General features: G+C 54.9%; 2 protein-coding genes and 1 pseudogene across 2 annotated transcripts; all 3 read right to left on the minus strand.

Annotated features, from left to right (window-relative positions):
• Positions 1 to 461: 461 nt before the first annotated feature.
• On the minus strand, positions 462 to 5,692 carry LOC134433770 (galectin-4-like). Its single transcript, XM_063182481.1, has 10 exons — positions 5,293 to 5,692; positions 4,841 to 4,929; positions 4,082 to 4,283; positions 3,488 to 3,607; positions 3,093 to 3,116; positions 2,834 to 2,866; positions 2,688 to 2,717; positions 2,189 to 2,277; positions 1,321 to 1,492; positions 462 to 782 (listed from the first exon to the last, which is right to left on the minus strand). Exons 1-10 carry the CDS (start codon positions 5,335 to 5,337, stop codon positions 636 to 638), a joined length of 951 nt encoding a protein of 316 aa, XP_063038551.1. The 5' UTR covers positions 5,338 to 5,692; the 3' UTR covers positions 462 to 635.
• Positions 5,693 to 11,180: 5,488 nt separating this feature from the next.
• LOC134433773 (galectin-4-like) lies at positions 11,181 to 16,076 on the minus strand. Its single transcript, XM_063182484.1, has 10 exons — positions 15,980 to 16,076; positions 15,551 to 15,639; positions 14,794 to 14,995; positions 14,200 to 14,319; positions 13,805 to 13,828; positions 13,548 to 13,580; positions 13,402 to 13,431; positions 12,906 to 12,994; positions 12,040 to 12,211; positions 11,181 to 11,501 (listed from the first exon to the last, which is right to left on the minus strand). The coding sequence occupies exons 1-10, from the start codon at positions 16,022 to 16,024 to the stop codon at positions 11,355 to 11,357; spliced, it is 951 nt and encodes a 316-aa protein (XP_063038554.1). The 5' UTR covers positions 16,025 to 16,076; the 3' UTR covers positions 11,181 to 11,354.
• Positions 16,077 to 21,716: 5,640 nt separating this feature from the next.
• Positions 21,717 to 26,916, minus strand: LOC134433771 (galectin-4-like; annotated as a pseudogene).
• Between the last annotated feature and the right edge of the window lie 578 nt (positions 26,917 to 27,494).

Here is a 27,494-nt window from a genome sequence, read left to right on the forward strand (position 1 = left end):
CCTCCCTTTTCCCCTCACGGTTTCTGCCCTTTTCCCCCTTACATTTCTGTCTTGTCCCCTCACATTTCCCTCCCTTTTCCCCTCACCTCTCTTTTCTCCCCTCACATTTCTCTCTCTTCCCCTCACATTTCTCTCTTTTCTCCTCACGTTTCCCGCCCTTTTCTCCCCTCACGTTTCCCGCCCTTTTCTCCCCTCACGTTTCTCTCTCTTCTCCCCTCCGTTCTCCCCTTCCCCCCCTCATATTTCCCTCTCTTTTCCCCTCACACTTCCCTCTCTTTTCCCTTCACATTTCCTCGCCTTTTCTCCCCTCACATTTTCCTCTCTTCTCCCCTCAGGTTCTCCACCCATTTTCCCCTCACGATTCCCGCCCTTTCCTCTCCTCACATTTCCCTCTCTTCCTCTCACATTTCCTTCTTTTCTCCTCACCTTCCCCACCCATTTTCCCCTCAAGTCTCCGGAGCTGCAGCATTAAAAGCTTTATTGAGGTCAGTGTCGGGAGAGGATAATTGGGGGGCAACTGAGGGGGGCAGTTATGGGGCAATTACAGGGCAGTTCTGGGGCAATTGCAGGCAGCTGTGGGGCTGTAACAGAGCTGTTCCAGGGCACTTATTGGGCAGTGCCAGGACACTTGTGGGTCAGAAATGGACATAGGACAGGACCACATCGCCCTTGATCTCCAGCACGTCCACGTGGGGCCCGACTGGCACCCGGTAGTGGAAATCGAAGAGCAGCTGCCCATTGGCGAACACATTGAAGCGATCGTTCTCACAGCAGATTGAAAGCTGGAGGGGAATAACACGGCACAAAGAGGGGGCTGTCACCTCAGAGGCCCCAAAATCATCCCAGGCACACCCAGAGTTACCCCAGAGACCTCAAAAATCACCTCAGAGACCCCCAGAGTTACCCCGGGGACTCCCAAAGTCACCCCAGGGACCCCCAAAGTGCCCCAGAGACCCTCAAAGTCACCCCAGATCCCAAATCCCACCCTGTCCCCCCTCCCCAGGACCTCAAACCCCCTCTGAGGACCCCAAATCCCCCCTTGCTCCCATCCCCATGACCCAAAACCCCCTCCAAGCCCCTCTGAGGACCCCAAATCCCACCCAAACCCCCTCTAAGGACCCCAAATCCCCTCCAAACCCCCTCTGTGCACCCCAAATCCCACCCAAACCCACTCCAAAACCCATCAGAAGACCCCAAACCCCCTCTAAGGACCCCAAATCCCACCCAAACCCACTCTGAGGACCACAAAACTCCCGCAAACCCACTCCAAACCCCTCTGAGCACCCCAAAACCCCCTCAGAACCCCAGACCCCCTCTCACATCGAAGAAGTGTTCGGGCAGGAAGGGGCTGCTGCAGCGCAGGTCCCTCTCCTCGCGGCCCCACGAGTCGCCCTGTAGGGAATTCCGCACCACGGCGTTGCCCTCTTCCATCCTGGGGTTCACGTGCAGCACGATGTCCCCAGTAGGGCCCACACGCAGGTTGATCTGAAACCTGGGGGATTTGGGGGCGTTTTTGGGGGTGATTTGGAGGGTTTGGGGGCGATTTTAGGGTGTTTGGGGGGGATTTTGGGGGGTTTGGAGGGGATTTGGGATGTTTGGAGGGGTTCAGGTGCAGCAGCGCGTCCCCACCCCGGCCCACCCGCAGGTTGATGTGGAACCTGGGGGGTTCAGGGAGGATTTTGGTGGAGTTTGGGAGCGATTTTTGGGGATTTGGGGGTGTTTGGGGGCGTTTCAGGGTAATTTTGGGGGCTGTGGGGGTCCTGGGGTGGTACCAGGGGGAGTTTGAGGAGGATTTGGGGGGCATTTTGGAGGGTTTGGGGGGGATTTGGGGCATTTTGAGGGGATTTTGGGGGACATTTTGGGGTGCCTGGGGTGGTGAGGGGTGTTTGGGGAGATTTTGGGGTGTTTGGGGGGATTTGGGGGGGATTTAGGAGGTCCTGGGGTTGTGACAGGGGGGTTAGGGGGTATTTTGGGGTGTTTGGGGGGGATTTCTGGGATTTGGGGGTCCTGAGGTGTTGACGGAGGATTTGGGGTGGGGGCAGGTCAAAGACGGGGTCTTGTGAAAGATTTTTGGGGTGCTGGGGTGGATTTTGGGAGGTTTTGGGATCCTGGGAGAATTTTGGGGACACAGACGGCTGTGGGGGGCTCAGGGGGATTTTGGGGAGGGGTCTCTGGGGGTCCCCAGTACCTCTTGGCGTTGCGGGGGACGAAGCCCTTGACGATGATGGTTTTTTTGGGGATCACCCCCCCCGGGATGGTGGCAATGAAGGGGACGGACTGGGGGGGCACAAATGGGGGGCTCAGAGTGGGGTGAGACCCCCCCCGGGAGCCCCCAAATCACAACAGATCCCCCAGAACCCAAATCCCACCCTCAGAGACCCCCAAAACCCCCAGACCCCCTCAAGCCACCCCAACACCCTCTGGGACCCCCAAATCCCACCTTGAGTCACCTCAGACTCCCCCGGGACCCCCAAATCCTCCCTTAAGTCACCCCAAACTCCCCAAATCCCCCCTTAAACCACCTCAAAACCCCCTGGGACCCCCAAATCCCCTCTTAAACCACCCGACCGCCCCCCCTTAAGTCACCCCAAAACCCCCAAATCCCTCCTTGAGTCACCCCAAACCCCCAAATCTCCCCCAAATCACCCCAAATCCCCCCGGGACCCACAAATCCCCCCCAAACTCACCGGGTGGAGGATGGGGGGCTGCGTCATCTCCTGTGGGGGACAATTTGGGGTCAACGAGGGGGGGTCGCACCTGGGGAACCCCCCTGATGGGTGAGGGGGGAATTTTGGGGTTCTGGTGAATTTTGGGGGGACCCCTCCCCACTTACCAGCAGGTCAGACTCGGAGCTGTTGGCCTTGCGCTGGGGGGGAAACAGAGGTCAGGGGACCCCAGAATCATCTGGGGACCCCCAAAATCCATTTGGGGACCCCCAAAATTTGCCTGGGAAACTCAAAATTCACCTGGGGACCCCCTAAATCCATTTGGGGATTCCCAAAATCCATCTGGGAGCCGCTAAAACCCACCTGGGCACCCCCAAACCCACCTGGGGACCCCCAAAAAATCATTTGGGGACACCCCAGACTCACCAGGCCGACCGAAGAAGATGCGCCCTGCAAGGGAAGAGGGGGTGTCAGACGGGAAATTTGGGGTGCAGGGGGGGATTTTGGGGTGCAGGGCTGGGGTTTGGGGTCTAGGGGTGGAATTTTGGGGTCGGGGTTGTTTTTAGGGTGCAGGGGTCATTTTTAGGGTGCAGATTTTGGGGTTCAGGGCGTTTTTGGGGTCTCACCCCACCGCCCAGCACCGAGGCCGAGAGCAGCTCCAGGTAAGGGGGGGTTCCAGGTGTGTTTTGGGGCTGTTTTTTGGGGTCCTGGGTTGGTTTTTTTTGGCCGTTTTTTGGGTTCAGGGGTCATTTTTGGGGTGCGGGATCATTTTTGGGGTGCAGATTTTGGGGTTCAGGATATTTTTGGGGTTCAGGTCTCACCCCTCTGCCCATCACCGAGGCCGAGAGCAGCTCCAGGTCCCCGGCCACGGTCAGAGCCTTCACGTTCTCCGGGGGCATCCGGTGAGGGAACATCTGGTAGAAGCTTCCGTTCACCAGGATCTGGGGGAAAAAGGGAGAAAAACGGGGATCAGGGATCCCAAAATACACCTGGGACACCCCAAAATACACCTGGGACACCCCAAAATACCCTTGGAACCCCAAATACACCCCCAGGAATTCCAAAATATTCACCCAGAAATCCCAAATACACCCTGGGCACCCCCAAATCTCCCCTTGGGCACCCCAAATCCCCCCCTAAGGACCCCAAATCTCCCTCCAATGACCCCAAATCCCCTCCTTAGGTCATCAAACTCCCCCTTGGACACCCCAAATCCCCCCAAAGACCCCCCAAATCCCCCTGGGACCCCTCCCCATACCCGGTAGCCCTCGGGGGTGGCACTGATGACCATCTCGAAGGGTCCCCCCATCCGTTTCAGGATCCCAAACCCCCCCAGATCTCCCCCCAATGAACACAAATCCCCCCCTAAGGACCCCAAATCCTCCCCCAAGGACCCCCGGGACCCCTCCCCATACCCGGTAGCCCTCGGGGGTGACAACGATGATCATCTCGAAGACTTTGCCCCGTTGAAGGGGGGCCAGGTCCCGACTCAGCTCCTCCTCCCATCTCCCCCCGCGGCGGCTGTTGAACACCGTGACCCCAGCCCCAAATCGGGGATTGATGTGCAGGGCGATGTCCGCCTCCTCCAGGGTGCTCAGGGCCAGGTCAACGCGGAACCTGGGGACAGGAACGTCACCTGTGTGTCACCTGTGTCACCTCAGTGTCACCTGTGTCACCTCAGTGTCACCTGTGTGTCACCTGGGGTCACAGAGGGTCACCTCAATGTCCCCCCGGGACCCCCACCCCAGCCAGGTAAGCCTGAACCTGAGGACAGGAGTGCCACCTGTGTCACCCCAGTGTCACCCCATTGTCATCCAGTGTCACCCAATGTCACCCAGTACCCTCCAGTCCCTCCCAGTCCATCCCAGTATCCCCAATTCCCTCCCAGTCCCTCCAGTGCCCTCCCAGTTTATCCCAGTCCCTCCCAAATGTCCCCAAATCCCATCCCAGTGCCCTGCCAGTCCCTCCCAGTCTATCCCAGTTTCCCCCAATCCCCTCCCAGTCGCTCCCAGTCCCTCCCAGTGCCCCCCAATCCCATCCCAATCCCTCCCGGTCCCTCAAATCCCCCCTTAAATGTCACCAAATCCCCTCCCAATCTCCTCAAATCCCCTCCCAGTCCCTCCCAATCCCCTCCCAATCCCCTCCCAGTCCCCCCCAGTCTCCCCCAGCGTTACCGCTCCGCTTGCGCTTTCACTACGCCCTGCACGCTCACGGCCATGCTCGGCCAGAGCCCCCCGGGCACCGGGGCCACGTAGGGCAGGGGCTGGAGGGGCACAGAAACGGGGGGTCAGGGGGGCCTGAATGGGGACAGGGACCCCCCAAAATGGGGACAGGGACCCCCCAAAATGGGGACAGGGACCCCCAAACCCCCTCCCCATTTTTGGGGTGCCCACAGCCCCATTTTTGGGGTGACAGGGATGCCCGAAATGTCCCCTCCAGGGTGACAGGGACCCCAAAATGGTAACAGGGACCCCAAATGTCCCCACCAGGGTGACAGGGACCCCAAATGTCCCTACCCGGGTGACAGGGTCCCCAAATTGTCCCTCCCAAGGATCCCCAAATGTCCCACAGAGCCCCACCAGCCCCATTTTCGGGGCGCCCCCTCCCCAGTTTTGGGGGTACCCACCGGGTTGTAGCTGGCCAGGTGACCGGGTGGGGACACGAACACCATGGTGGCAGCGAGGTGGCAGCGAGGTGACAGCGGTGACCAAAGTGTTGCCTTCTGATGTAAAGCAAGGTGACCCACTCTGCAGGGTCTCTCGGGCCAAGGAGCACGCAAACACCGAGGTGGTGGATGGTCCAAAGGTGTTGATGAACTCTTCTCGTGGGGTTTTATAGTCTAAGGGGTCCCTACGTCACGGGGGTATCTGCCTCTGCTATCTATGGTCAGCAAGGAGTGGAAAGTTACCAGGGGTGGAATGGGAAGTTAGTGGTGCTAGGGGGGTTACATCGCCCCTCGGGTGGTTTCTTATCTGAGGGGAACAGGGGTCTTGCCTTTCCGTCACATCGCGTAATCTTCCGACCGCCGGTCCCTATCTACCGCGTCTCCACCCACCTTTTGCGCAAATGGGTGAGGTGGTCACGTACATGGGCACCGGAGTGAGGTATAAGGATGAAGTTCGATAAGGGAAAGGGGTTTGGTAAACCTGAGTAAATTTTTGCCAGGCAAGTTTAGGAAATCTTGTGACTGGCAGCGTTCCCTGGTTGAATTCCCTGGTTGAACTCACAGCAGTGAATTGCTGGCCTATGAACAGGATGGTGGCCCGTTCCAGGCGGCTCTGAACGAACGAGACCGGCTTGTGCAGCAGGCATGGTCCGGAGGTGACAGCTAAAAGCAGCATCGCCAATGCACCTATTAGGGCAGAAATCAGGGTGGTTAGCCAAGGTGATCGATTGAACCAGGACTCGAACCAACCCTGTTGGGCTTCCCTGTCTCTCTGTCTCTGAGCCAGTCTGTTTGGGAGTTCCGCCATGGAGTCTCTCACGACTCCCGTGTGGTCTGCATAGAAGCAGCACTCCTCCTTCAAGGCGGCACACAGGCCCCCTCGCTGCATGAACAGGAGGTCCAGACCTCGCCTGTTCTGCAGGACCACTTCTGAGAGTGAGGAGACCGACTTCTCTAGAAAGGAGATGGATTTCTCGATCCTCTGCAGGTCCTCGTCAATTGTTGCCTGCAGCTGGGACAGTCCTTGGTGCTGGGTCCCCAGGGCTGAGACTCCTGTGGCCGTTCCGGCTGCTCCCAGGCCCAGCAGCATTGCCATAGTTATACTTGTTATTATTTCTCTTTTGTGGAGCCGGCTGGGTTCCTCGAAATGGCGATACACTTCTTCGAAATGGCGATACACTTCTTCGAAATGGCGATACACTTCTTCATCTGCGTGGTACAGGGCCCTAGGAACAATCAGACCTTGGACACAGAAGTCGTTAGAGTCCTCGAATTTGGCAAGGAACACACAGGGACTCACTCCGGATCGCTGGCAAACCCACATCCCAGGTGCGGACGGGACTGCCCACTTATTGTTTTTCCCGTTGGGTTTGACAATTTTGGTGCAGACGTTGCCTTTCCGCCCAGCTAGGGTGGCATTGCCAAAGCATCTGCCCCGGCCTGTGACCTGACTCAGGGTGATTCCTTTGCGAGGGGTGTCCCACCTGCACTGGTGAGGGGCGTTGGCTGAGGAGTAACTGAAGGGAGTGTTTAAAGCGACTCCTTCAGCAATTACTCTATGTATCTTGCTGGTAAAGAGCGCTGTTGGGGATGAAGGGGTGCGAGTTTGTAAGGTACAGAGGAAGGAAGAGGGGAATGAAGGAGGGGATGATAGAACTAGTAAAAGATGGGACCCCCTGGATTATTTGCCTCCTTCTGCCCTCCACCTTAGAATCCTCTTCTTCAAGCACCTCAAATGGCAGGTCTGGTTCTTCCCCCGGCTGCCATCTCATTACCACCTGCTCAAACTCCTCCTTCCACCTCTTCATCTTCCCCTGTGATAAACCCAGTATCCCCTCCAGTAACCACTCCCTCACAACCCCCTTCAGCCCCTCCAGTCCCTTCTGCACCACCACGAGTGCCTGCTCCACCTGCTGCATTCTCCACCCCTTCTCCAGCTCCGCTTAACATCCACTCGGGCTCTTCTCCCCCTCCTATTGCTGTCCCTTTACCTCCTCCTAGTTGGGACACAAACATCTCCTCGCCCAGTAAACAGCTATCAGCAAGTACACCTGCTGATGGGCAGAACGTTCAGGGTGACCCAGATGTCCCTCAAAGTAGTTTGGCATCTGGAGATGGGCCGTACTGTAGCACCAGATCCAAGAACTCCAAGGCAGAGAGACTCTTTCCCCTCAGAGAGGTTCCTATGGGAGGTGTTGGCTTTGTGAATGCTCCCCTAACTGCTTCTGAGGTGAGAGGATTCAAGAAAGAGTTGGGGCATTTAGTTGAGGACCCAGTGGGCATAGCCAACCAAACGGATCAATTTCTAGGTCCAAATATCTACACCTGGGGGGAGATGAATTCCACCCTGAGTATATTATTTTCCCCAGAAGAAGTCCAGATGATTAGGGCGGCTGGCATAAGAATTTGGGAGAAAGAGAACAGTCCAGGACCCCAGGTGCCATCAGGTGAACATAAATTGCCGCTGTGAAGGTAAGAAACAGAAGCAAGAGATAAATAGATAAGATCTTGAAAAATAGAACAGAAAACCAGTGAATTAAATGCACAGAAAAATAGGAGAATAAAAATACTTTGAGAAATACAATTTGAGAAATACAACTCCTTGCAAAATACAGAGTATGCAGAAGTTGATGAGAGAAACATGCAATCTATAGGAAAAGAGAAGTTAACCAATAACATTAACCAGAGAAACTGAGTTTTGATAAAATCATAACATTGCAGACCATTAATGCCTGTGTTTGAAAGCCCATTTCAGGCACTCTTCATCACTAATTCGACGGTGTAGACCAAAGGAAAAAGGTTGGACTCACATCACTCTCACCCCCTGGCATTGGACCAGGATTCAACATCAGATTTTTTCCCTCTGGCATTCTGGCATTGGACCAGACTGCACCCCATTCTCCCTCTGGCATTGGGCCAGAGCCCCAGTTTTTCTCTCTGGCATTGGGCCAGAGTCCACACCACTCCCACCTCTGGGCACTGGATAAAGGTTCATCCACATCACAAGTAAAGTTGACTCTCAGAAGGAAGAGTCAAAAAAGACTGAACTGCATGGAAAAAATTGGTGTCAGAGCTCTAACATTGCTTAAAATGTTTCAAGACTGTTCTGTGTAAACTGTGTTAAGTAAAAAGTTTAAGACTGTAAATAAGTAATTCTGGTTTAAGTTCCCCAGTTTAATTCTAAAGGCTCCAGGTTAATCCTCTACAGAGCACTCCCCTGGTGGGGGAAACCAAAATTGGCAGGGAACAGACCAAGAGAGGTTTAAGCAGAGAAGCGGGTAGAAGGGACTCTAAAGAGCTAACCCTGATTGTGTTCACCTCTCCCAATTGGTCCTTTATCAGAAAATAAAATAGTGTATTGGATAGCATACAATACTGCCATTTTAGGCAGCCGCTCCTAGGAGAGTGCCCCATAGGGGAAGCCTGGTTGTGCTTTCAATGTGATGCTGCTGAAACAAGCTCAGCAGATCTAGTAAAAAGCAAAGAAATGGTGAAAATGGTAAGAAAAATTGTTTGTAGCAAGTATTTATATGAGTGTACTGGAAAAGAGATAAACCCCTTTTGGAACACATTTCAGGGGAGCTCTAAACCTCCAGGTTTAATCTCTGATACCACAACACACTCCAAATTGTCAGGAGACTGGTCTGGCAGCTGCATTGCTTAGAGTGATAAGACCAATTTTCTTATTACCCAAAGAAACTGGATCAAGTTTGAGAGTTCCTATATATAATGATTTGAGAGAAATTAAACAAAACAGGCAAAGTGAAATAGAAATGGAGAAAATCCAAAATTGTAAAAGCCAAGTTCGGATCCCAGTATCTATGTTAAACAAAGTCATCCAGCTCCAGGCAGTATTAAAAATAAAGAATTCAATTATTAAGAACATTTCAAACGAAATAAAAATATTAGCATGTGTAAATAATCGAGATCAAACTCCTACACTTGATCCCAGTGGGTGGGAGAACCTGGAGATTTTCAAAAGGATGTATGGGAAAAGGTAGTTTTTCTGACTGTGTGTATACTTGAAGGATTGCTCTTTTTACTGTTTATCTGTTTTATTAAAATAGTACTTGCCGTGCAGACCAACCTGAAGAAACCAAGGAAAGTAACAAGGTTAAGTAACCATGATTACCAAAGTGCACAAGAGATTTATAGTAGATTCAAAATAAAAAAATTGTGATTTGATGCGAGCTTAAAATTTAAGCTCGATCAAAGTAAAAGAGGGGGGACTGTTATGAACGAAAATTCGGTTAATATTTTTTTTGTGAGAAAAAGTTACAAAGAGGCAGCCAGATCACTGGCCCTGCCCAAGTTCTGCGTGTTTTGTTATTGTAATCACGGGTCGTTGTGGCTAATTGCTCCTCTTGTATCACCAGAGCCTTGCCCGACGCTAAGTTTCACCTTTCCCAGAGTAGTGAAGACACCTGAGAAGGTGGAGGGGGTTATGCAAAGTGACTCCAAGACCAGAATGCTGAGTGGGCCCCCCCGCTGTACTGAGAAGACCCCAAAAACAACGAGCCAAATAAGAGTTGAGAGACTGGAGTGATGTCTGGATGTGAGGAGCGGAGCGCTGGGCCTGCAGAGATGCTGGAAACCTTCATTGTTCCTCACCCTGTCTTGAAAGCCCCCGGGCGAGGTCTGGGAGGAAGCGAGACCCGGACCGCGGTAGGAACATCTGACGGGGACGTCTCGCCCTAAAGAATCCTACGAGGGCTGGGATCGCCCGGCCTGCCCCTTGTGGACAGAGCTGTGCATATCCTCCTCCTCTGAGTCGCCCTGAGAAACGACGGACGCTGCTGATGACCCGTCGAGCCGCCCAATCCTGAGCTGATCGCTTTTACTGAAGGCGTTAAAAAGGAGAAGTCTCCTGGCCCTGTTTATTTCACCTTTTCCCCTCACATTTCCCACTTACCCCCTCACAATGCTCCCCCTTTTCTCCCCTCACATTTCCCTCTCTTTTCTCCCCTCACGTTTCCCCTTTTTCCCCTCACAATTCCTGCCGTTTTCTCCTCACAATTCTCTCTTTTCTCCCCTCACATTTTCCCGCCCTTTTCTCCCCTCACGATTCCCGCCCTTTTCCCCCCTCACGTTTCTCTCTCCTCTCCCCTCACATTTCCCTCCCTTTTCCCCTCACGTTCTCGGCCTGTTTTCCCCTCATGATTCCCGCCCTTTTCTCCCCTCCCATTCTCTCTTTTTCCCTCACATTTCTCTCTCTTTGACCTCATGATTCCTGCCCTTTTCTCCCTTTACATTTCCCTCTTTCCCCTCATGTATCTCTCACTTTTCCCTTCACATTTCTCTCACTTTTCCCCTCATATCTCTTTTCACATTTCTCTCCCTTCTCCCCTCACGTTTTTCTCCTCCCCTCATGATTCCTGCCCTTTTCCCCCTTACATTTCTCTCTTGTCCCTTCACATTTCCCTCCCTTTTGTCCCCTCACATTTCCCGCCCTTTTCTCCCCTCACGTTTCCCGCCCTTTTCTCCCCTGACGTTTCCAGCCCTTTTCTCCCCTCACGTTTCCAGCCCTTTTCTCCCCTCACATTTCCAGCCCTTTTCTCCCCTCACGTTTCTCTCTCCCCTCTCTTCTCCCCTTTCCCCCCCTCACATTTCCCTCTTTTTTTCCCTTCACATTTCTCTCTCTTTTCCCCTCACACTTCCCTCTCTTTTCCCTTCACATTTCCTCGCCTTTTCTCCCCTGACATTTTCCTCTCTTCTCCCCTCAGGTTCTCCACCCATTTTCCCCTCATGATTCCCGCCCTTTCCTCTCCTCACATTTCCCTCTTTTCCCCTCACATTTCCTTCTTTTCCCCTCACCTTCCCCACCCATTTTCCCCTCAAGTCTCCGGAGCTGCAGCATTAAAAGCTTTATTGAGGTCAGTGTTGGGAGAGAATAATTGGGGGGCAATTGAGGGGGGCAGTTATGGGGCAATTACAGGGCAGTTCTGGGGCAATTGCAGGCAGCTGTGGGGCTGTAACAGAGCTGTTCCAGGGCACTTATTGGGCAGTGCCAGGACACTTGTGGGTCAGAAATGGACATAGGACAGGACCACATCGCCCTTGATCTCCAGCACGTCCACGTGGGGCCCGACTGGCACCCGGTAGTGGAAATCGAAGAGCAGCTGCCCATTGGCGAACACATTGAAGCGATCGTTCTCACAGCAGATTGAAAGCTGGAGGGGAATAACACGGCACAAAGAGGGGGCTGTCACCTCAGAGGCCCCAAAATCATCCCAGGCACACCCAGAGTTACCCCAGAGACCTCAAAAATCACCTCAGAGACCCCCAGAGTTACCCCGGGGACTCCCAAAGTCACCCCAGGGACCCCCAAAGTGCCCCAGAGACCCTCAAAGTCACCCCAGATCCCAAATCCCACCCTGTGCCCCCTCCCCAGGACCTCAAACCCCCTCTGAGGACCCCAAATCCCCCCTTGCTCCCATCCCCATGACCCAAAACCCCCTCCAAGCCCCTCTGAGGACCCCAAATCCCACCCAAACCCCCTCTAAGGACCCCAAATCCCCTCCAAACCCCCTCTGTGCACCCCAAATCCCACCCAAACCCACTCCAAAACCCATCAGAAGACCCCAAACCCCCTCTAAGGACCCCAAATCCCACCCAAACCCACTCTGAGGACCACAAAACTCCCGCAAACCCACTCCAAACCCCTCTGAGCACCCCAAAACCCCCTCAGAACCCCAGACCCCCTCTCACATCGAAGAAGTGTTCGCGCAGGAAGGGGCTGCTGCAGCGCAGGTCCCTCTCCTCGCGGCCCCACGAGTCGCCCTGTAGGGAATTCCGCACCACGGCGTTGCCCTCTTCCATCCTGGGGTTCACGTGCAGCACGATGTCCCCAGTAGGGCCCACACGCAGGTTGATCTGAAACCTGGGGGATTTGGGGGCGTTTTTGGGGGTGATTTGGAGGGTTTGGGGGCGATTTTAGGGTGTTTGGGGGGGATTTTGGGGGGTTTGGAGGGGATTTGGGATGTTTGGAGGGGTTCAGGTGCAGCAGCGCGTCCCCACCCCGGCCCACCCGCAGGTCGATGTGGAACCTGGGGGGTTCAGGGAGGATTTTGGTGGAGTTTGGGAGCGATTTTTGGGGATTTGGGGGTGTTTGGGGGCGTTTCAGGGTAATTTTGGGGGCTGTGGGGGTCCTGGGGTGGTACCAGGGGGAGTTTGAGGAGGATTTGGGGGCATTTTGGAGGGTTTGGGGGGGATTTGGGGCATTTTGAGGGGATTTTGGGGGACATTTTGGGGTGCCTGGGGTGGTGAGGGGTGTTTGGGGAGATTTTGGGGTGTTTGGGGGGATTTGGGGGGGATTTAGGAGGTCCTGGGGTTGTGACAGGGGGGTTAGGGGGTATTTTGGGGTGTTTGGGGGGGATTTCTGGGATTTGGGGGTCCTGAGGTGTTGACGGAGGATTTGGGGTGGGGGCAGGTCAAAGACGGGGTCTTGTGAAAGATTTTTGGGGTGCTGGGGTGGATTTTGGGAGGTTTTGGGATCCTGGAGAATTTTGGGGACACAGACGGCTGTGGGGGGCTCAGGGGGATTTTGGGGAGGGGTCTCTGGGGGTCCCCAGTACCTCTTGGCGTTGCGGGGGACGAAGCCCTTGACGATGATGGTTTTTTTGGGGATCACCCCCCCCGGGATGGTGGCAATGAAGGGGACGGGCTGGGGGGGCACAAATGGGGGGCTCAGAGTGGGGTGAGACCCCCCGGGAGCCCCCAAATCACAACAGATCCCCCAGAACCCAAATCCCACCCTCAGAGACCCCAAAACCCCCAGACCCCCTCAAGCCACCCCAACACCCTCTGGGACCCCCAAATCCCACCTTGAGTCACCTCAGACTCCCCCGGGACCCCCAAATCCTCCCTTAAGTCACCCCAAACTCCCCAAATCCCCCCTTAAACCACCTCAAAACCCCCTGGGACCCCCAAATCCCCTCTTAAACCACCCGACCGCCCCCCCTTAAGTCACCCCAAAACCCCCAAATCCCTCCTTGAGTCACCCCAAACCCCCAAATCTCCCCCAAATCACCCCAAATCCCCCCGGGACCCACAAATCCCCCCCAAACTCACCGGGTGGAGGATGGGGGGCTGCGTCATCTCCTGTGGGGGACAATTTGGGGTCAACGAGGGGGGGTCGCACCTGGGGAACCCCCCTGATGGGTGAGGGGGGAATTTTGGGGTTCTGGTGAATTTTGGGGGGACCCCTCCCCACTTACCAGCAGGTCAGACTCGGAGCTGTTGACCTTGCGCTGGGGGGGAAACAGAGGTCAGGGGACCCCAGAATCATCTGGGGACCCCAAAATCCATTTGGGGACCCCCAAAATTTGCCTGGGAAACTCAAAATTCACCTGGGGACCCCCTAAATCCATTTGGGGATTCCCAAAATCCATCTGGGAGCCGCTAAAACCCACCTGGGCACCCCCAAACCCACCTGGGGACCCCAAAAAATCATTTGGGGACACCCCAGACTCACCAGGCCGACCGAAGAAGATGCGCCCTGCAAGGGAAGAGGGGGTGTCAGACGGGAAATTTGGGGTGCAGGGGGGATTTTGGGGTGCAGGGCTGGGGTTTGGGGTCTAGGGGTGGAATTTTGGGGTCGGGGTTGTTTTTAGGGTGCAGGGGTCATTTTTAGGGTGCAGATTTTGGGGTTCAGGGCGTTTTTGGGGTCTCACCCCTCCGCACAGCACCGAGGCTGAGAGCAGCTCCAGGTAAGGGGGGGTTCCAGGTGTGTTTTGGGGCTGTTTTTTGGGGTCCTGGGTTGGTTTTTTTTGGCCGTTTTTTTGGGTTCAGGGGTCATTTTTGGGGTGCGGGATCATTTTTGGGGTGCAGATTTTGGGGTTCAGGATATTTTTGGGGTTCAGGTCTCACCCCTCTGCCCATCACCGAGGCCGAGAGCAGCTCCAGGTCCCCGGCCACGGTCAGAGCCTTCACGTTCTCCGGGGGCATCCGGTGAGGGAACATCTGGTAGAAGCTTCCGTTCACCAGGATCTGGGGGAAAAAGGGAGAAAAACGGGGATCAGGGATCCCAAAATACACCTGGGACACCCCAAAATACACCTGGGACACCCCAAAATACCCTTGGAACCCCAAATACACCCCCAGGAATTCCAAAATATTCACCCAGAAATCCCAAATACACCCTGGGCACCCCCAAATCTCCCCTTGGGCACCCCAAATCCCCCCCTAAGGACCCCAAATCTCCCTCCAATGACCCCAAATCCCCTCCTTAGGTCATCAAACTCCCCCTTGGACACCCCAAATCCCCCCAAAGACCCCCCAAATCCCCCTGGGACCCCTCCCCATACCCGGTAGCCCTCGGGGGTGGCACTGATGACCATCTCGAAGGGTCCCCCCATCCGTTTCAGGATCCCAAACCCCCCCAGATCTCCCCCCAATGACCACAAATCCCCCCCTAAGGACCCCAAATCCTCCCCCAAGGACCCCCGGGACCCCTCCCCATACCCGGTAGCCCTCGGGGGTGACAACGATGATCATCTCGAAGACTTTGCCCCGTTGAAGGGGGGCCAGGTCCCGACTCAGCTCCTCCTCCCATCTCCCCCCGCGGCGGCTGTTGAACACCGTGACCCCAGCCCCAAATCGGGGATTGATGTGCAGGGCGATGTCCGCCTCCTCCAGGGTGCTCAGGGCCAGGTCAATGCGGAACCTGGGGACAGGAACGTCACCTGTGTGTCACCTGTGTCACCTCAGTGTCACCTGTGTCACCTCAGTGTCACCTGTGTGTCACCTGGGGTCACAGAGGGTCACCTCAATGTCCCCCGGGACCCCCACCCCAGCCAGGTAAGCCTGAACCTGAGGACAGGAATGCCACCTGTGTCACCCCAGTGTCACCCCATTGTCATCCAGTGTCACCCAATGTCACCCAGTACCCTCCAGTCCCTCCCAGTCCATCCCAGTATCCCCAATTCCCTCCCAGTCCCTCCCAGTGCCCTCCCAGTTTATCCCAGTCCCTCCCAAATGTCCCCAAATCCCATCCCAGTGCCCTGCCAGTCCCTCCCAGTCTATCCCAGTTTCCCCAATCCCCTCCCAGTCGCTCCCAGTCCCTCCCAGTGCCCCCCAATCCCATCCCAATCCCTCCCGGTCCCTCAAATCCCCCCTTAAATGTCACCAAATCCCCTCCCAATCTCCTCAAATCCCTCCCAGTCCCCCCCAATCCCCTCCCAATCCCCTCCCAGTCCCCCCCAGTCTCCCCCAGCGTTACCGCTCCGCTTGCGCTTTCACTACGCCCTGCACGCTCACGGCCATGCTCGGCCAGAGCCCCCCGGGCACCGGGGCCACGTAGGGCAGGGGCTGGAGGGGCACAGAAACGGGGGGTCAGGGGGGCCCGAATGGGGACAGGGACCCCGAAATGGGGACAGGGACCCCCCAAACCCCCTCCCCATTTTTGGGGTGCCCACAGCCCCATTTTTGGGGTGACAGGGATGCCCGAAATGTCCCCTCCAGGGTGACAGGGACCCCAAAATGGTAACAGGGACCCCAAATGTCCCCACCAGGGTGACAGGGACCCCAAATGTCCCTACCCGGGTGACAGGGTCCCCAAATTGTCCCTCCCAAGGATCCCCAAATGTCCCACAGAGCCCCACCAGCCCCATTTTCGGGGCGCCCCCTCCCCAGTTTTGGGGGTACCCACCGGGTTGTAGCTGGCCAGGTGACCGGGTGGGGACACGAACACCATGGTGGCAGCGAGGTGGCAGCGAGGTGACAGCGGTGACCAAAGTGTTGCCTTCTGATATAAGGCAAGGTGACCCACTCTGCAGGGTCTCTCGGGCCAAGGAGCACGCAAACACCAAGGTGGTGGATGGTCCAAAGGTGTTGATGAACTCTTCTCGTGGGGTTTTATAGTCTAAGGGGTCCCTACGTCACGGGGTATCTGCCTCTGCTATCTATGGTCAGCAAGGAGTGGAAAGTTACCAGGGGTGGAATGGGAAGTTAGTGGTGCTAGGGGGGTTACATCGCCCCTCGAGTGGTTTCTTATCTGAGGGGAACAGGGGTCTTGCCTTTCCGTCACATCGCGTAATCTTCCGACCGCCGGTCCCTATCTACCGCGTCTCCACCCACCTTTTGCGCAAATGGGTGAGGTGGTCACGTACATGGGCACCGGAGTGAGGTATAAGGATGAAGTTCGATAAGGGAAAGGGGTTTGGTAAACCTGAGTAAATTTTTGCCAGGCAAGTTTAGGAAATCTTGTGACTGGCAGTGTTCCCTGGTTGAATTCCCTGGTTGAACTCACAGCAGTGAATTGCTGGCCTATGAACAGGATGGTGGCCCGTTCCAGGCGGCTCTGAACGAACGAGACCAGCTTGTGCAGCAGGCATGGTCCGGAGGTGACAGCTAAAAGCAGCATCGCCAATGCACCTATTAGGGCAGAAATCAGGGTGGTTAGCCAAGGTGATCGATTGAACCAGGACTCGAACCAACCCTGTTGGGCTTCCCTGTCTCTCTGTCTCTGAGCCAGTCTGTTTGGGAGTTCCGCCATGGAGTCTCTCACGACTCCCGTGTGGTCTGCATAGAAGCAGCACTCCTCCTTCAAGGCGGCACACAGGCCCCCTCGCTGCATGAACAGGAGGTCCAGACCTCGCCTGTTCTGCAGGACCACTTCTGAGAGTGAGGAGACCGACTTCTCTAGAAAGGAGATGGATTTCTCGATCCTCTGCAGGTCCTCGTCAATTGTTGCCTGCAGCTGGGACAGTCCTTGGTGCTGGGTCGCCAGGGCTGAGACTCCTGTGGCCGTTCCGGCTGCTCCCAGGCCCAGCAGCATTGCCATAGTTATACTTGTTATTATTTCTCTTTTGTGGAGCCGGCTGGGTTCCTCGAAATGGCGATACACTTCTTCGAAATGGCGATACACTTCTTCGAAATGGCGATACACTTCTTCATCTGCGTGGTACAGGGCCCTAGGAACAATCAGACCTTGGACACAGAAGTCGTTAGAGTCCTCGAATTTGGCAAGGAACACACAGGGACTCACTCCGGATCGCTGGCAAACCCACATCCCAGGTGCGGACGGGACTGCCCACTTATTGTTTTTCCCGTTGGGTTTGACAATTTTGGTGCAGACGTTGCCTTTCCGCCCAGCTAGGGTGGCATTGCCAAAGCATCTGCCCCGGCCTGTGACCTGACTCAGGGTGATTCCTTTGCGAGGGGTGTCCCATCTGCACTGGTGAGGGGCGTTGGCTGAGGAGTAACTGAAGGGAGTGTTTAAAGCGACTCCTTCAGCAATTACTCTATGTATCTTGCTGGGTAAAGAGCGCTGTTGGGGATGAAGGGGTGCGAGTTTGTAAGGTACAGAGGAAGGAAGAGGGGAATGAAGGAGGGGATGATAGAACTAGTAAAAGATGGGACCCCCTGGATTATTTGCCTCCTTCTGCCCCTCCACCTTATAACCCTCTTCTTCAAGCACCTCAAATGGCAGGTCTGGTTCTTCCCCCGGCTGCCATCTCATTACCACCTGCTCCAACTCCTCCTTCCACCTCTTCAGCTTCCCTGTGATAAACCCAGTATCCCCTCCAGTAACCACTCCCTCACAACCCCCTTCAGCCCCTCCAGTCCCTTCTGCACCACCACGAGTGCCTGCTCCACCTGCTGCATTCTCCACCCCTTCTCCAGCTCCGCTTAACATCCACTCGGGCTCTTCTCCCCCTCCTATTGCTGTCCCTTTACCTCCTCCTAGTTGGGACACAAACATCTCCTCGCCCAGTAAACAGCTATCAGCAAATACACCTGCTGATGGGCAGAACGTTCAGGGTGACCCAGATGTCCTCAAAGTAGTTTGGCATCTGGAGATGGGCCATACTGTAGCACCAGATCCAAGAGCTCCAAGGCAGAGAGACTCTTTCCCCTCAGAGAGGTTCGTATGGGAGGTGTTGGCTTTGTGGATGCTCCCCTAACTGCTTCTGAGGTGAGAGGATTCAAGAAAGAGTTGGGGCATTCAGTTGAGGACCCAGTGGGCATAGCCAACCAAACGGATCAATTTCTAGGTCCAAATATCTACACCTGGGGGAGATGAATTCCACCCTGAGTATATTATTTTCCCCAGAAGAAGTCCAGATGATTAGGGCGGCTGGCATAAGAATTTGGGAGAAAGAGAACAGTCCAGGACCCCAGGTGCCATCAGGTGAACATAAATTGCCGCTGTGAAGGTAAGAAACAGAAGCAAGAGATAAATAGATAAGATCTTGAAAAATAGAACAGAAAACCAGTGAATTAAATGCACAGAAAAATAGGAGAATAAAAATACTTTGAGAAATACAATTTGAGAAATACAACTCCTTGCAAAATACAGAGTATGCAGAAGTTGATGAGAGAAACATGCAATCTATAGGAAAAGAGAAGTTAACCAATAACATTAACCAGAGAAACTGAGTTTTGATAAAATCATAACATTGCAGACCATTAATGCCTGTGTTTGAAAGCCCATTTCAGGCACTCTTCATCACTAATTCGACGGTGTAGACCAAAGGAAAAAGGTTGGACTCACATCACTCTCACCCCCTGGCATTGGACCAGGATTCAACATCAGATTTTTTCCCTCTGGCATTCTGGCATTGGACCAGACTGCACCCCATTCTCCCTCTGGCATTGGGCCAGAGCCCCAGTTTTTCTCTCTGGCATTGGGCCAGAGTCCACACCACTCCCACCTCTGGGCACTGGATAAAGGTTCATCCACATCACAAGTAAAGTTGACTCTCAGGAGGAAGAGTCAAAAAGACTGAACTGCATGGAAAAAATTGGTGTCAGAGCTCTAACATTGCTTAAAATGTTTCAAGACTGTTCTGTGTAAACTGTGTTAAGTAAAAAGTTTAAGACTGTAAATAAGTAATTCTGGTTTAAGTTCCCAGTTTAATTCTAAAGGCTCCAGGTTAATCCTCTACAGAGCACTCCCCTGGTGGGGGAAACCAAAATTGGCAGGGAACAGACCAAGAGAGGTTTAAGCAGAGAAGCGGGTAGAAGGGACTCTAAAGAGCTAACCCTGATTGTGTTCACCTCTCCCAATTGGTCCTTTATCAGAAAAATAAAATAGTGTATTGGATAGCATACAATACTGCCATTTTAGGCAGCCGCTCCTAGGAGAGTGCCCCATAGGGGAAGCCTGGTTGTGCTTTCAATGTGATGCTGCTGAAACAAGCTCAGCAGATCTAGTAAAAAGCAAAGAAATGGTGAAAATGGTAAGAAAAATTGTTTGTAGCAAGTATTTATATGAGTGTACTGGAAAAGAGATAAACCCCTTTTGGAACACATTTCAGGGGAGCTCTAAACCTCCAGGTTTAATCTCTGATACCACAACACACTCCAAATTGTCAGGAGACTGGTCTGGCAGCTGCATTGCTTAGAGTGATAAGACCAATTTTCTTATTACCCAAAGAAACTGGATCAAGTTTGAGAGTTCCTATATATAATGATTTGAGAGAAATTAAACAAAACAGGCAAAGTGAAATAGAAATGGAGAAAATCCAAATTGTAAAAGCCAAGTTCGGATCCCAGTATCTATGTTAAACAAAGTCATCCAGCTCCAGGCAGTATTAAAAATAAAGAATTCAATTATTAAGAACATTTCAAACGAAATAAAAATATTAGCATGTGTAAATAATCGAGATCAAACTCCTACACTTGATCCCAGTGGGTGGGAGAACCTGGAGATTTTCAAAAAGGATGTATGGGAAAAGGTAGTTTTTCTGACTGTGTGTATACTTGAAGGATTGCTCTTTTTACTGTTTATCTGTTTTATTAAAATAGTACTTGCCGTGCAGACCAACCTGAAGAAACCAAGGAAAGTAACAAGGTTAAGTAACCATGATTACCAAAGTGCACAAGAGATTTATAGTAGATTCAAAATAAAAAAATTGTGAGTTGATGCGAGCTTAAAATTTAAGCTCGATCAAAGTAAAAGAGGGGGGACTGTTATGAACGAAAATTCGGTTAATATTTTTTTGTGAGAAAAAGTTACAAAGAGGCAGCCAGATCACTGGCCCTGCCCAAGTTCTGCGTGTTTTGTTATTGTAATCACGGGTCGTTGTGGCTAATTGCTCCTCTTGTATCAGCAGAGCCTTGCCCAACGCTAAGTTTCACCTTTCCCAGAGTAGTGAAGACACCTGAGAAGGTGGAGGGGGTTATGCAAAGTGACTCCAAGACCAGAATGCTGAGTGGGCCCCCCTCTGTACTGAGAAGACCCCAAAAACAACGAGCCAAATAAGAGTTGAGAGACTGGAGTGATGTCTGGATGTGAGGAGCGGAGCGCTGGGCCTGCAGAGATGCTGGAAACCTTCATTGTTCCTCACCCTGTCTTGAAAGCCCCCGGGCCAGGTCTGGCAGGAAGCGAGACCCGGACCGCGGTAGGAACATCTGACGGGGACGTCTCGCCCTAAAGAATCCTACGAGGCCGTGATTCCTCAGCCCTGCCCCTTGTGGACAGAGCTGTGCATATCCTCCTCCTCTGAGTCGCCCTGAGAGGCGACGGACGCTGCCGACCCGTCGAGCCGCCCAATCCTGAGCTGATCGCTTTTAATGAGGGCATTAAAAAGGAGAAGAAGTCTCCTGGCCCTGTTTATTTCACCTTTTCCCCTCACATTTCCCACTTACCCCCTCACAATGCTCCCCCTTTTGTCCCCTCACATCTCCCTCTCTTTTCTCCCCTCACGTTTCCCCCTTTTTCCCTTCACAATGCCTGCCGTTTTCTCCTCACAATTCTCTCTTTTCTCCCCTCACATTTTCCCGCCCTTTTCTCCCCTCACGATTCCCGCCCTTTTTCCCCCTCACGTTTCTCTCTCCTCTCCCCTCACATTTCCCTCCCTTTTCCCCTCACGTTCCGGCCTGTTTCCCCTCATGATTCCCGCCCTTTTCTCCCCTCCCCATTCTCTCTTTTCCCCTCACATTTCTGTCTCTTTGACCTCATGATTCCTGCCCTTTTCTCCCTTCACATTTCCCTCTTTTCCCCTCATATCTCCCTTCACATTTCTCTCCCTTCTCTCCTCACGTTTTTCTCCTCCCCTCATGATTCCTGCCCTTTTCCCCCTTACATTTCTCTCTTGTCCCCTCACATTTCCTGCCCTTTTCTCCCCTCACATTTCCTGCCCTTTTCTCCCCTCACGTTTCTCTCTCCCCTCTCTTCTCCTCTTTTCCCCCTCACATTTCCCTCTCTTTTCCCTTCACACTTCTCTCTCTTTTCCCCTCACACTTCCCTCTCTTTTCCCTTCACATTTCCTCACCTTTTCTCCCCTCACATTTTCCTCTCTTCTCCCCTCAGGTTCTCCACCCATTTTCCCCTCACGATTCCCGCCCTTTCCTCTCCTCACATTTCCCTCTTTTCCCCTCACATTTCCCTCCCTTTTCCCTCACCTTCCCCACCCATTTTCCCCTCAAGTCTCCGGAGCTGCAGCATTAAAAGCTTTATTGAGGTCAGTGTCGGGAGAGGATAATTGGGGGGCAACTGAGGGGGGCAGTTATGGGGCAATTACAGGGCAGTTCTGGGGCAATTGCAGGCAGCTGTGGGGCTGTAACAGAGCTGTTCCAGGGCACTTATTGGGCAGTGCCAGGACACTTGTGGGTCAGAAATGGACATAGGACAGGACCACATCGCCCTTGATCTCCAGCACGTCCACGTGGGGCCCGACTGGCACCCGGTAGTGGAAATCGAAGAGCAGCTGCCCATTGGCGAACACATTGAAGCGATCGTTCTCACAGCAGATTGAAAGCTGGAGGGGAATAACACGGCACAAAGAGGGGGCTGTCACCTCAGAGGCCCCAAAATCATCCAGGCACACCCAGAGTTACCCAGAGACCTCAAAAATCACCTCAGAGACCCCCAGAGTTACCCCGGGGACTCCCAAAGTCACCCCAGGGACCCCCAAAGTGCCCCAGAGACCCTCAAAGTCACCCCAGATCCCAAATCCCACCCTGTGCCCCCTCCCCAGGACCTCAAACCCCCTCTGAGGACCCCAAATCCCCCCTTGCTCCCATCCCCATGACCCAAAACCCCCTCCAAGCCCCTCTGAGGACCCCAAATCCCACCCAAACCCCCTCTAAGGACCCCAAATCCCCTCCAAACCCCCTCTGTGCACCCCAAATCCCACCCAAACCCACTCCAAAACCCATCAGAAGACCCCAAACCCCCTCTAAGGACCCCAAATCCCACCCAAACCCACTCTGAGGACCACAAAACTCCCGCAAACCCACTCCAAACCCCTCTGAGCACCCCAAAACCCCCTCAGAACCCCAGACCCCCTCTCACATCGAAGAAGTGTTCGCGCAGGAAGGGGCTGCTGCAGCGCAGGTCCCTCTCCTCGCGGCCCCACGAGTCGCCCTGTAGGGAATTCCGCACCACGGCGTTGCCCTCTTCCATCCTGGGGTTCACGTGCAGCACGATGTCCCCAGTAGGGCCCACACGCAGGTTGATCTGAAACCTGGGGATTTGGGGGCGTTTTTGGGGGTGATTTGGAGGGTTTGGGGGCGATTTAGTGTTTGGGGGGGATTTTGGGGGGTTTGGAGGGGATTTGGGATGTTTGGAGGGGTTCAGGTGCAGCAGCGCGTCCCCACCCCGGCCCACCCGCAGGTTGATGTGGAACCTGGGGGGTTCAGGGAGGATTTTGGTGGAGTTTGGGAGCGATTTTTGGGGATTTGGGGGTGTTTGGGGGCGTTTCAGGGTAATTTTGGGGGCTGTGGGGGTCCTGGGGTGGTACCAGGGGGAGTTTGAGGAGGATTTGGGGGGCATTTTGGAGGGTTTGGGGGGGATTTGGGGCATTTTGAGGGGATTTTGGGGGACATTTTGGGGTGCCTGGGGTGGTGAGGGGTGTTTGGGGAGATTTTGGGGTGTTTGGGGGGATTTGGGGGGGATTTAGGAGGTCCTGGGGTTGTGACAGGGGGGTTAGGGGGTATTTTGGGGTGTTTGGGGGGGATTTCTGGGATTTGGGGGTCCTGAGGTGTTGACGGAGGATTTGGGGTGGGGGCAGGTCAAAGACGGGGTCTTGTGAAAGATTTTTGGGGTGCTGGGGTGGATTTTGGGAGGTTTTGGGATCCTGGGAGAATTTTGGGGACACAGACGGCTGTGGGGGCTCAGGGGGATTTTGGGGAGGGGTCTCTGGGGGTCCCCAGTACCTCTTGGCGTTGCGGGGACGAAGCCCTTGACGATGATGGTTTTTTTGGGGATCACCCCCCCCGGGATGGTGGCAATGAAGGGGACGGGCTGGGGGGGCACAAATGGGGGGCTCAGAGTGGGGTGAGACCCCCCCGGGAGCCCCCAAATCACAACAGATCCCCCAGAACCCAAATCCCACCCTCAGAGACCCCCAAAACCCCCAGACCCCCTCAAGCCACCCCAACACCCTCTGGGACCCCCAAATCCCACCTTGAGTCACCTCAGACTCCCCCGGGACCCCCAAATCCTCCCTTAAGTCACCCCAAACTCCCCAAATCCCCCCTTAAACCACCTCAAAACCCCCTGGGACCCCCAAATCCCCTCTTAAACCACCCGACCGCCCCCCCTTAAGTCACCCCAAAACCCCCAAATCCCTCCTTGAGTCACCCCAAACCCCCAAATCTCCCCAAATCACCCCAAATCCCCCCGGGACCCACAAATCCCCCCCAAACTCACCGGGTGGAGGATGGGGGGCTGCGTCATCTCCTGTGGGGGACAATTTGGGGTCAACGAGGGGGGGTCGCACCTGGGGAACCCCCCTGATGGGTGAGGGGGGAATTTTGGGGTTCTGGTGAATTTTGGGGGACCCCTCCCCACTTACCAGCAGGTCAGACTCGGAGCTGTTGGCCTTGCGCTGGGGGGGAAACAGAGGTCAGGGGACCCCAGAATCATCTGGGGACCCCCAAAATCCATTTGGGGACCCCCAAAATTTGCCTGGGAAACTCAAAATTCACCTGGGGACCCCCTAAATCCATTTGGGGATTCCCAAAATCCATCTGGGAGCCGCTAAAACCCACCTGGGCACCCCCAAACCCACCTGGGGACCCCCAAAAAATCATTTGGGGACACCCCAGACTCACCAGGCCGACCGAAGAAGATGCGCCCTGCAAGGGAAGAGGGGGTGTCAGACGGGAAATTTGGGGTGCAGGGGGGGATTTTGGGGTGCAGGGCTGGGGTTTGGGGTCTAGGGGTGGAATTTTGGGGTCGGGGTTGTTTTTAGGGTGCAGGGGTCATTTTTAGGGTGCAGATTTTGGGGTTCAGGGCGTTTTTGGGGTCTCACCCCACCGCACAGCACCAAGGCTGAGAGCAGCTCCAGGTAAGGGGGGGTTCCAGGTGTGTTTTGGGGCTGTTTTTTGGGGTCCTGGGTTGGTTTTTTTTTGGCCGTTTTTTGGGTTCAGGGGTCATTTTTGGGGTGCGGGATCATTTTTGGGGTGCAGATTTTGGGGTTCAGGATATTTTTGGGGTTCAGGTCTCACCCCTCTGCCCATCACCGAGGCCGAGAGCAGCTCCAGGTCCCCGGCCACGGTCAGAGCCTTCACGTTCTCCGGGGGCATCCGGTGAGGGAACATCTGGTAGAAGCTTCCGTTCACCAGGATCTGGGGGAAAAAGGGAGAAAAACGGGGATCAGGGATCCCAAAATACGCGTGGGACACCCCAAAATACACCTGGGACACCCCAAAATACCCTTGGAACCCCAAATACACCCCCAGGAATTCCAAAATATTCACCCAGAAATCCCAAATACACCCTGGGCACCCCCAAATCTCCCCTTGGGCACCCCAAATCCCCCCTAAGGACCCCAAATCTCCCTCCAATGACCCCAAATCCCCTCCTTAGGTCATCAAACTCCCCCTTGGACACCCCAAATCCCCCAAAGACCCCCCAAATCCCCCTGGGACCCCTCCCCATACCCGGTAGCCCTCGGGGGTGGCACTGATGACCATCTCGAAGGGTCCCCCCATCCGTTTCAGGATCCCAAACCCCCCCAGATCTCCCCCCAATGACCACAAATCCCCCCCTAAGGACCCCAAATCCTCCCCCAAGGACCCCCGGGACCCCTCCCCATACCCGGTAGCCCTCGGGGGTGACAACGATGATCATCTCGAAGACTTTGCCCCGTTGAAGGGGGGCCAGGTCCCGACTCAGCTCCTCCTCCCATCTCCCCCCGCGGCGGCTGTTGAACACCGTGACCCCAGCCCCAAATCGGGGATTGATGTGCAGGGCGATGTCCGCCTCCTCCAGGGTGCTCAGGGCCAGGTCAACGCGGAACCTGGGGACAGGAACGTCACCTGTGTGTCACCTGTGTCACCTCAGTGTCACCTGTGTCACCTCAGTGTCACCTGTGTGTCACCTGGGGTCACAGAGGGTCACCTCAATGTCCCCCGGGACCCCCACCCCAGCCAGGTAAGCCTGAACCTGAGGACAGGAGTGCCACCTGTGTCACCCCAGTGTCACCCCAGTGTCATCCAGTGTCACCCAATGTCACCCAGTACCCTCCAGTCCCTCCCAGTCCATCCCAGTATCCCCAATTCCCTCCCAGTCCCTCCCAGTGCCCTCCCAGTTTATCCCAGTCCCTCCCAAATGTCCCCAAATCCATCCCAGTGCCCTGCCAGTCCCTCCCAGTCTATCCCAATTTCCCCCAATCCCTCCCAGTCGCTCCCAGTCCCTCCCAGTGCCCCCCAATCCCATCCCAATCCCTCCCGGTCCCTCAAATCCCCCCTTAAATGTCACCAAATCCCCTCCCAATCTCCTCAAATCCCCTCCCAGTCCCCCCCAATCCCCTCCCAATCCCCTCCCAGTCCCCCCCAGTCTCCCCCAGCGTTACCGCTCCGCTTGCGCTTTCACTACGCCCTGCACGCTCACGGCCATGCTCGGCCAGAGCCCCCCGGGCACCGGGGCCACGTAGGGCAGGGGCTGGAGGGGCACAGAAACGGGGGGTCAGGGGGGCCTGAATGGGGACAGGGACCCCCCAAAATGGGGACAGGGACCCCCCAAACCCCCTCCCCATTTTTGGGGTGCCCACAGCCCCATTTTTGGGGTGACAGGGATGCCCGAAATGTCCCCTCCAGGGTGACAGGGACCCCAAAATGGTAACAGGGACCCCAAATGTCCCCACCAGGGTGACAGGGACCCCAAATGTCCCTACCCGGGTGACAGGGTCCCCAAATTGTCCCTCCCAAGGATCCCCAAATGTCCCACAGACCCCACCAGCCCCATTTTCGGGGCGCCCCCTCCCCAGTTTTGGGGGTACCCACCGGGTTGTAGCTGGCCAGGTGACCGGGTGGGGACACGAACACCATGGTGGCAGCGAGGTGGCAGCGAGGTGACAGCGGTGACCAAAGTGTTGCCTTCTGATGTAAAGCAAGGTGACCCACTCTGCAGGGTCTCTCGGGCCAAGGAGCACGCAAACACCGAGGTGGTGGATGGTCCAAAGGTGTTGATGAACTCTTCTCGTGGGGTTTTATAGTCTAAGGGGTCCCTACGTCACGGGGGTATCTGCCTCTGCTATCTATGGTCAGCAAGGAGTGGAAAGTTACCAGGGGTGGAATGGGAAGTTAGTGGTGCTAGGGGGGTTACATCGCCCCTCGGGTGGTTTCTTATCTGAGGGGAACAGGGGTCTTGCCTTTCCGTCACATCGCGTAATCTTCCGACCGCCGGTCCCTATCTACCGCGTCTCCACCCACCTTTTGCGCAAATGGGTGAGGTGGTCACGTACATGGGCACCGGAGTGAGGTATAAGGATGAAGTTCGATAAGGGAAAGGGGTTTGGTAAACCTGAGTAAATTTTTGCCAGGCAAGTTTAGGAAATCTTGTGACTGGCAGCGTTCCCTGGTTGAATTCCCTGGTTGAACTCACAGCAGTGAATTGCTGGCCTATGAACAGGATGGTGGCCCGTTCCAGGCGGCTCTGAACGAACGAGACCAGCTTGTGCAGCAGGCATGGTCCGGAGGTGACAGCTAAAAGCAGCATCGCCAATGCACCTATTAGGGCAGAAATCAGGGTGGTTAGCCAAGGTGATCGATTGAACCAGGACTCGAACCAACCCTGTTGGGCCTCCCTGTCTCTCTGTCTCTGAGCCAGTCTGTTTGGGAGTTCCGCCATGGAGTCTCTCACGACTCCCATGTGGTCTGCATAGAAGCAGCACTCCTCCTTCAAGGCGGCACACAGGCCCCCTCGCTGCATGAACAGGAGGTCCAGACCTCGCCTGTTCTGCAGGACCACTTCTGAGAGTGAGGAG

This window comes from Melospiza melodia, unplaced genomic scaffold, assembly GCF_035770615.1.
Source record: "Melospiza melodia melodia isolate bMelMel2 unplaced genomic scaffold, bMelMel2.pri scaffold_251, whole genome shotgun sequence".
Lineage (NCBI taxonomy): Eukaryota > Metazoa > Chordata > Aves > Passeriformes > Passerellidae > Melospiza > Melospiza melodia.

What these genes read in the sequence shown, in the direction of transcription:
- LOC134433770 (XM_063182481.1), bottom strand. Translation starts at nt 5,337, where the DNA reads ATGGTGTTCGTGTCCCCACCCGGTCACCTGGCCAGCTACAACCCG. An exon ending in CATCTTCTTCGGTCGGCCTG is followed by an intron (nt 2,867 to 3,092) that starts GTGAGTCTGGGG and finishes TTTCCCCCCCAG; the next exon opens with CGCAAGGCCAACAGCTCCGA. An exon ending in GCTCCGAGTCTGACCTGCTG is followed by an intron (nt 2,718 to 2,833) that starts GTAAGTGGGGAG and finishes TGTCCCCCACAG; the next exon opens with GAGATGACGCAGCCCCCCAT.
- LOC134433773 (XM_063182484.1), bottom strand. Translation starts at nt 16,024, where the DNA reads ATGGTGTTCGTGTCCCCACCCGGTCACCTGGCCAGCTACAACCCG. An exon ending in GTGAAAGCGCAAGCGGAGCG is followed by an intron (nt 14,996 to 15,550) that starts GTAACGCTGGGG and finishes TCCTGTCCCCAG; the next exon opens with GTTCCGCATTGACCTGGCCC. An exon ending in CATCTTCTTCGGTCGGCCTG is followed by an intron (nt 13,581 to 13,804) that starts GTGAGTCTGGGG and finishes TTTCCCCCCCAG; the next exon opens with CGCAAGGTCAACAGCTCCGA.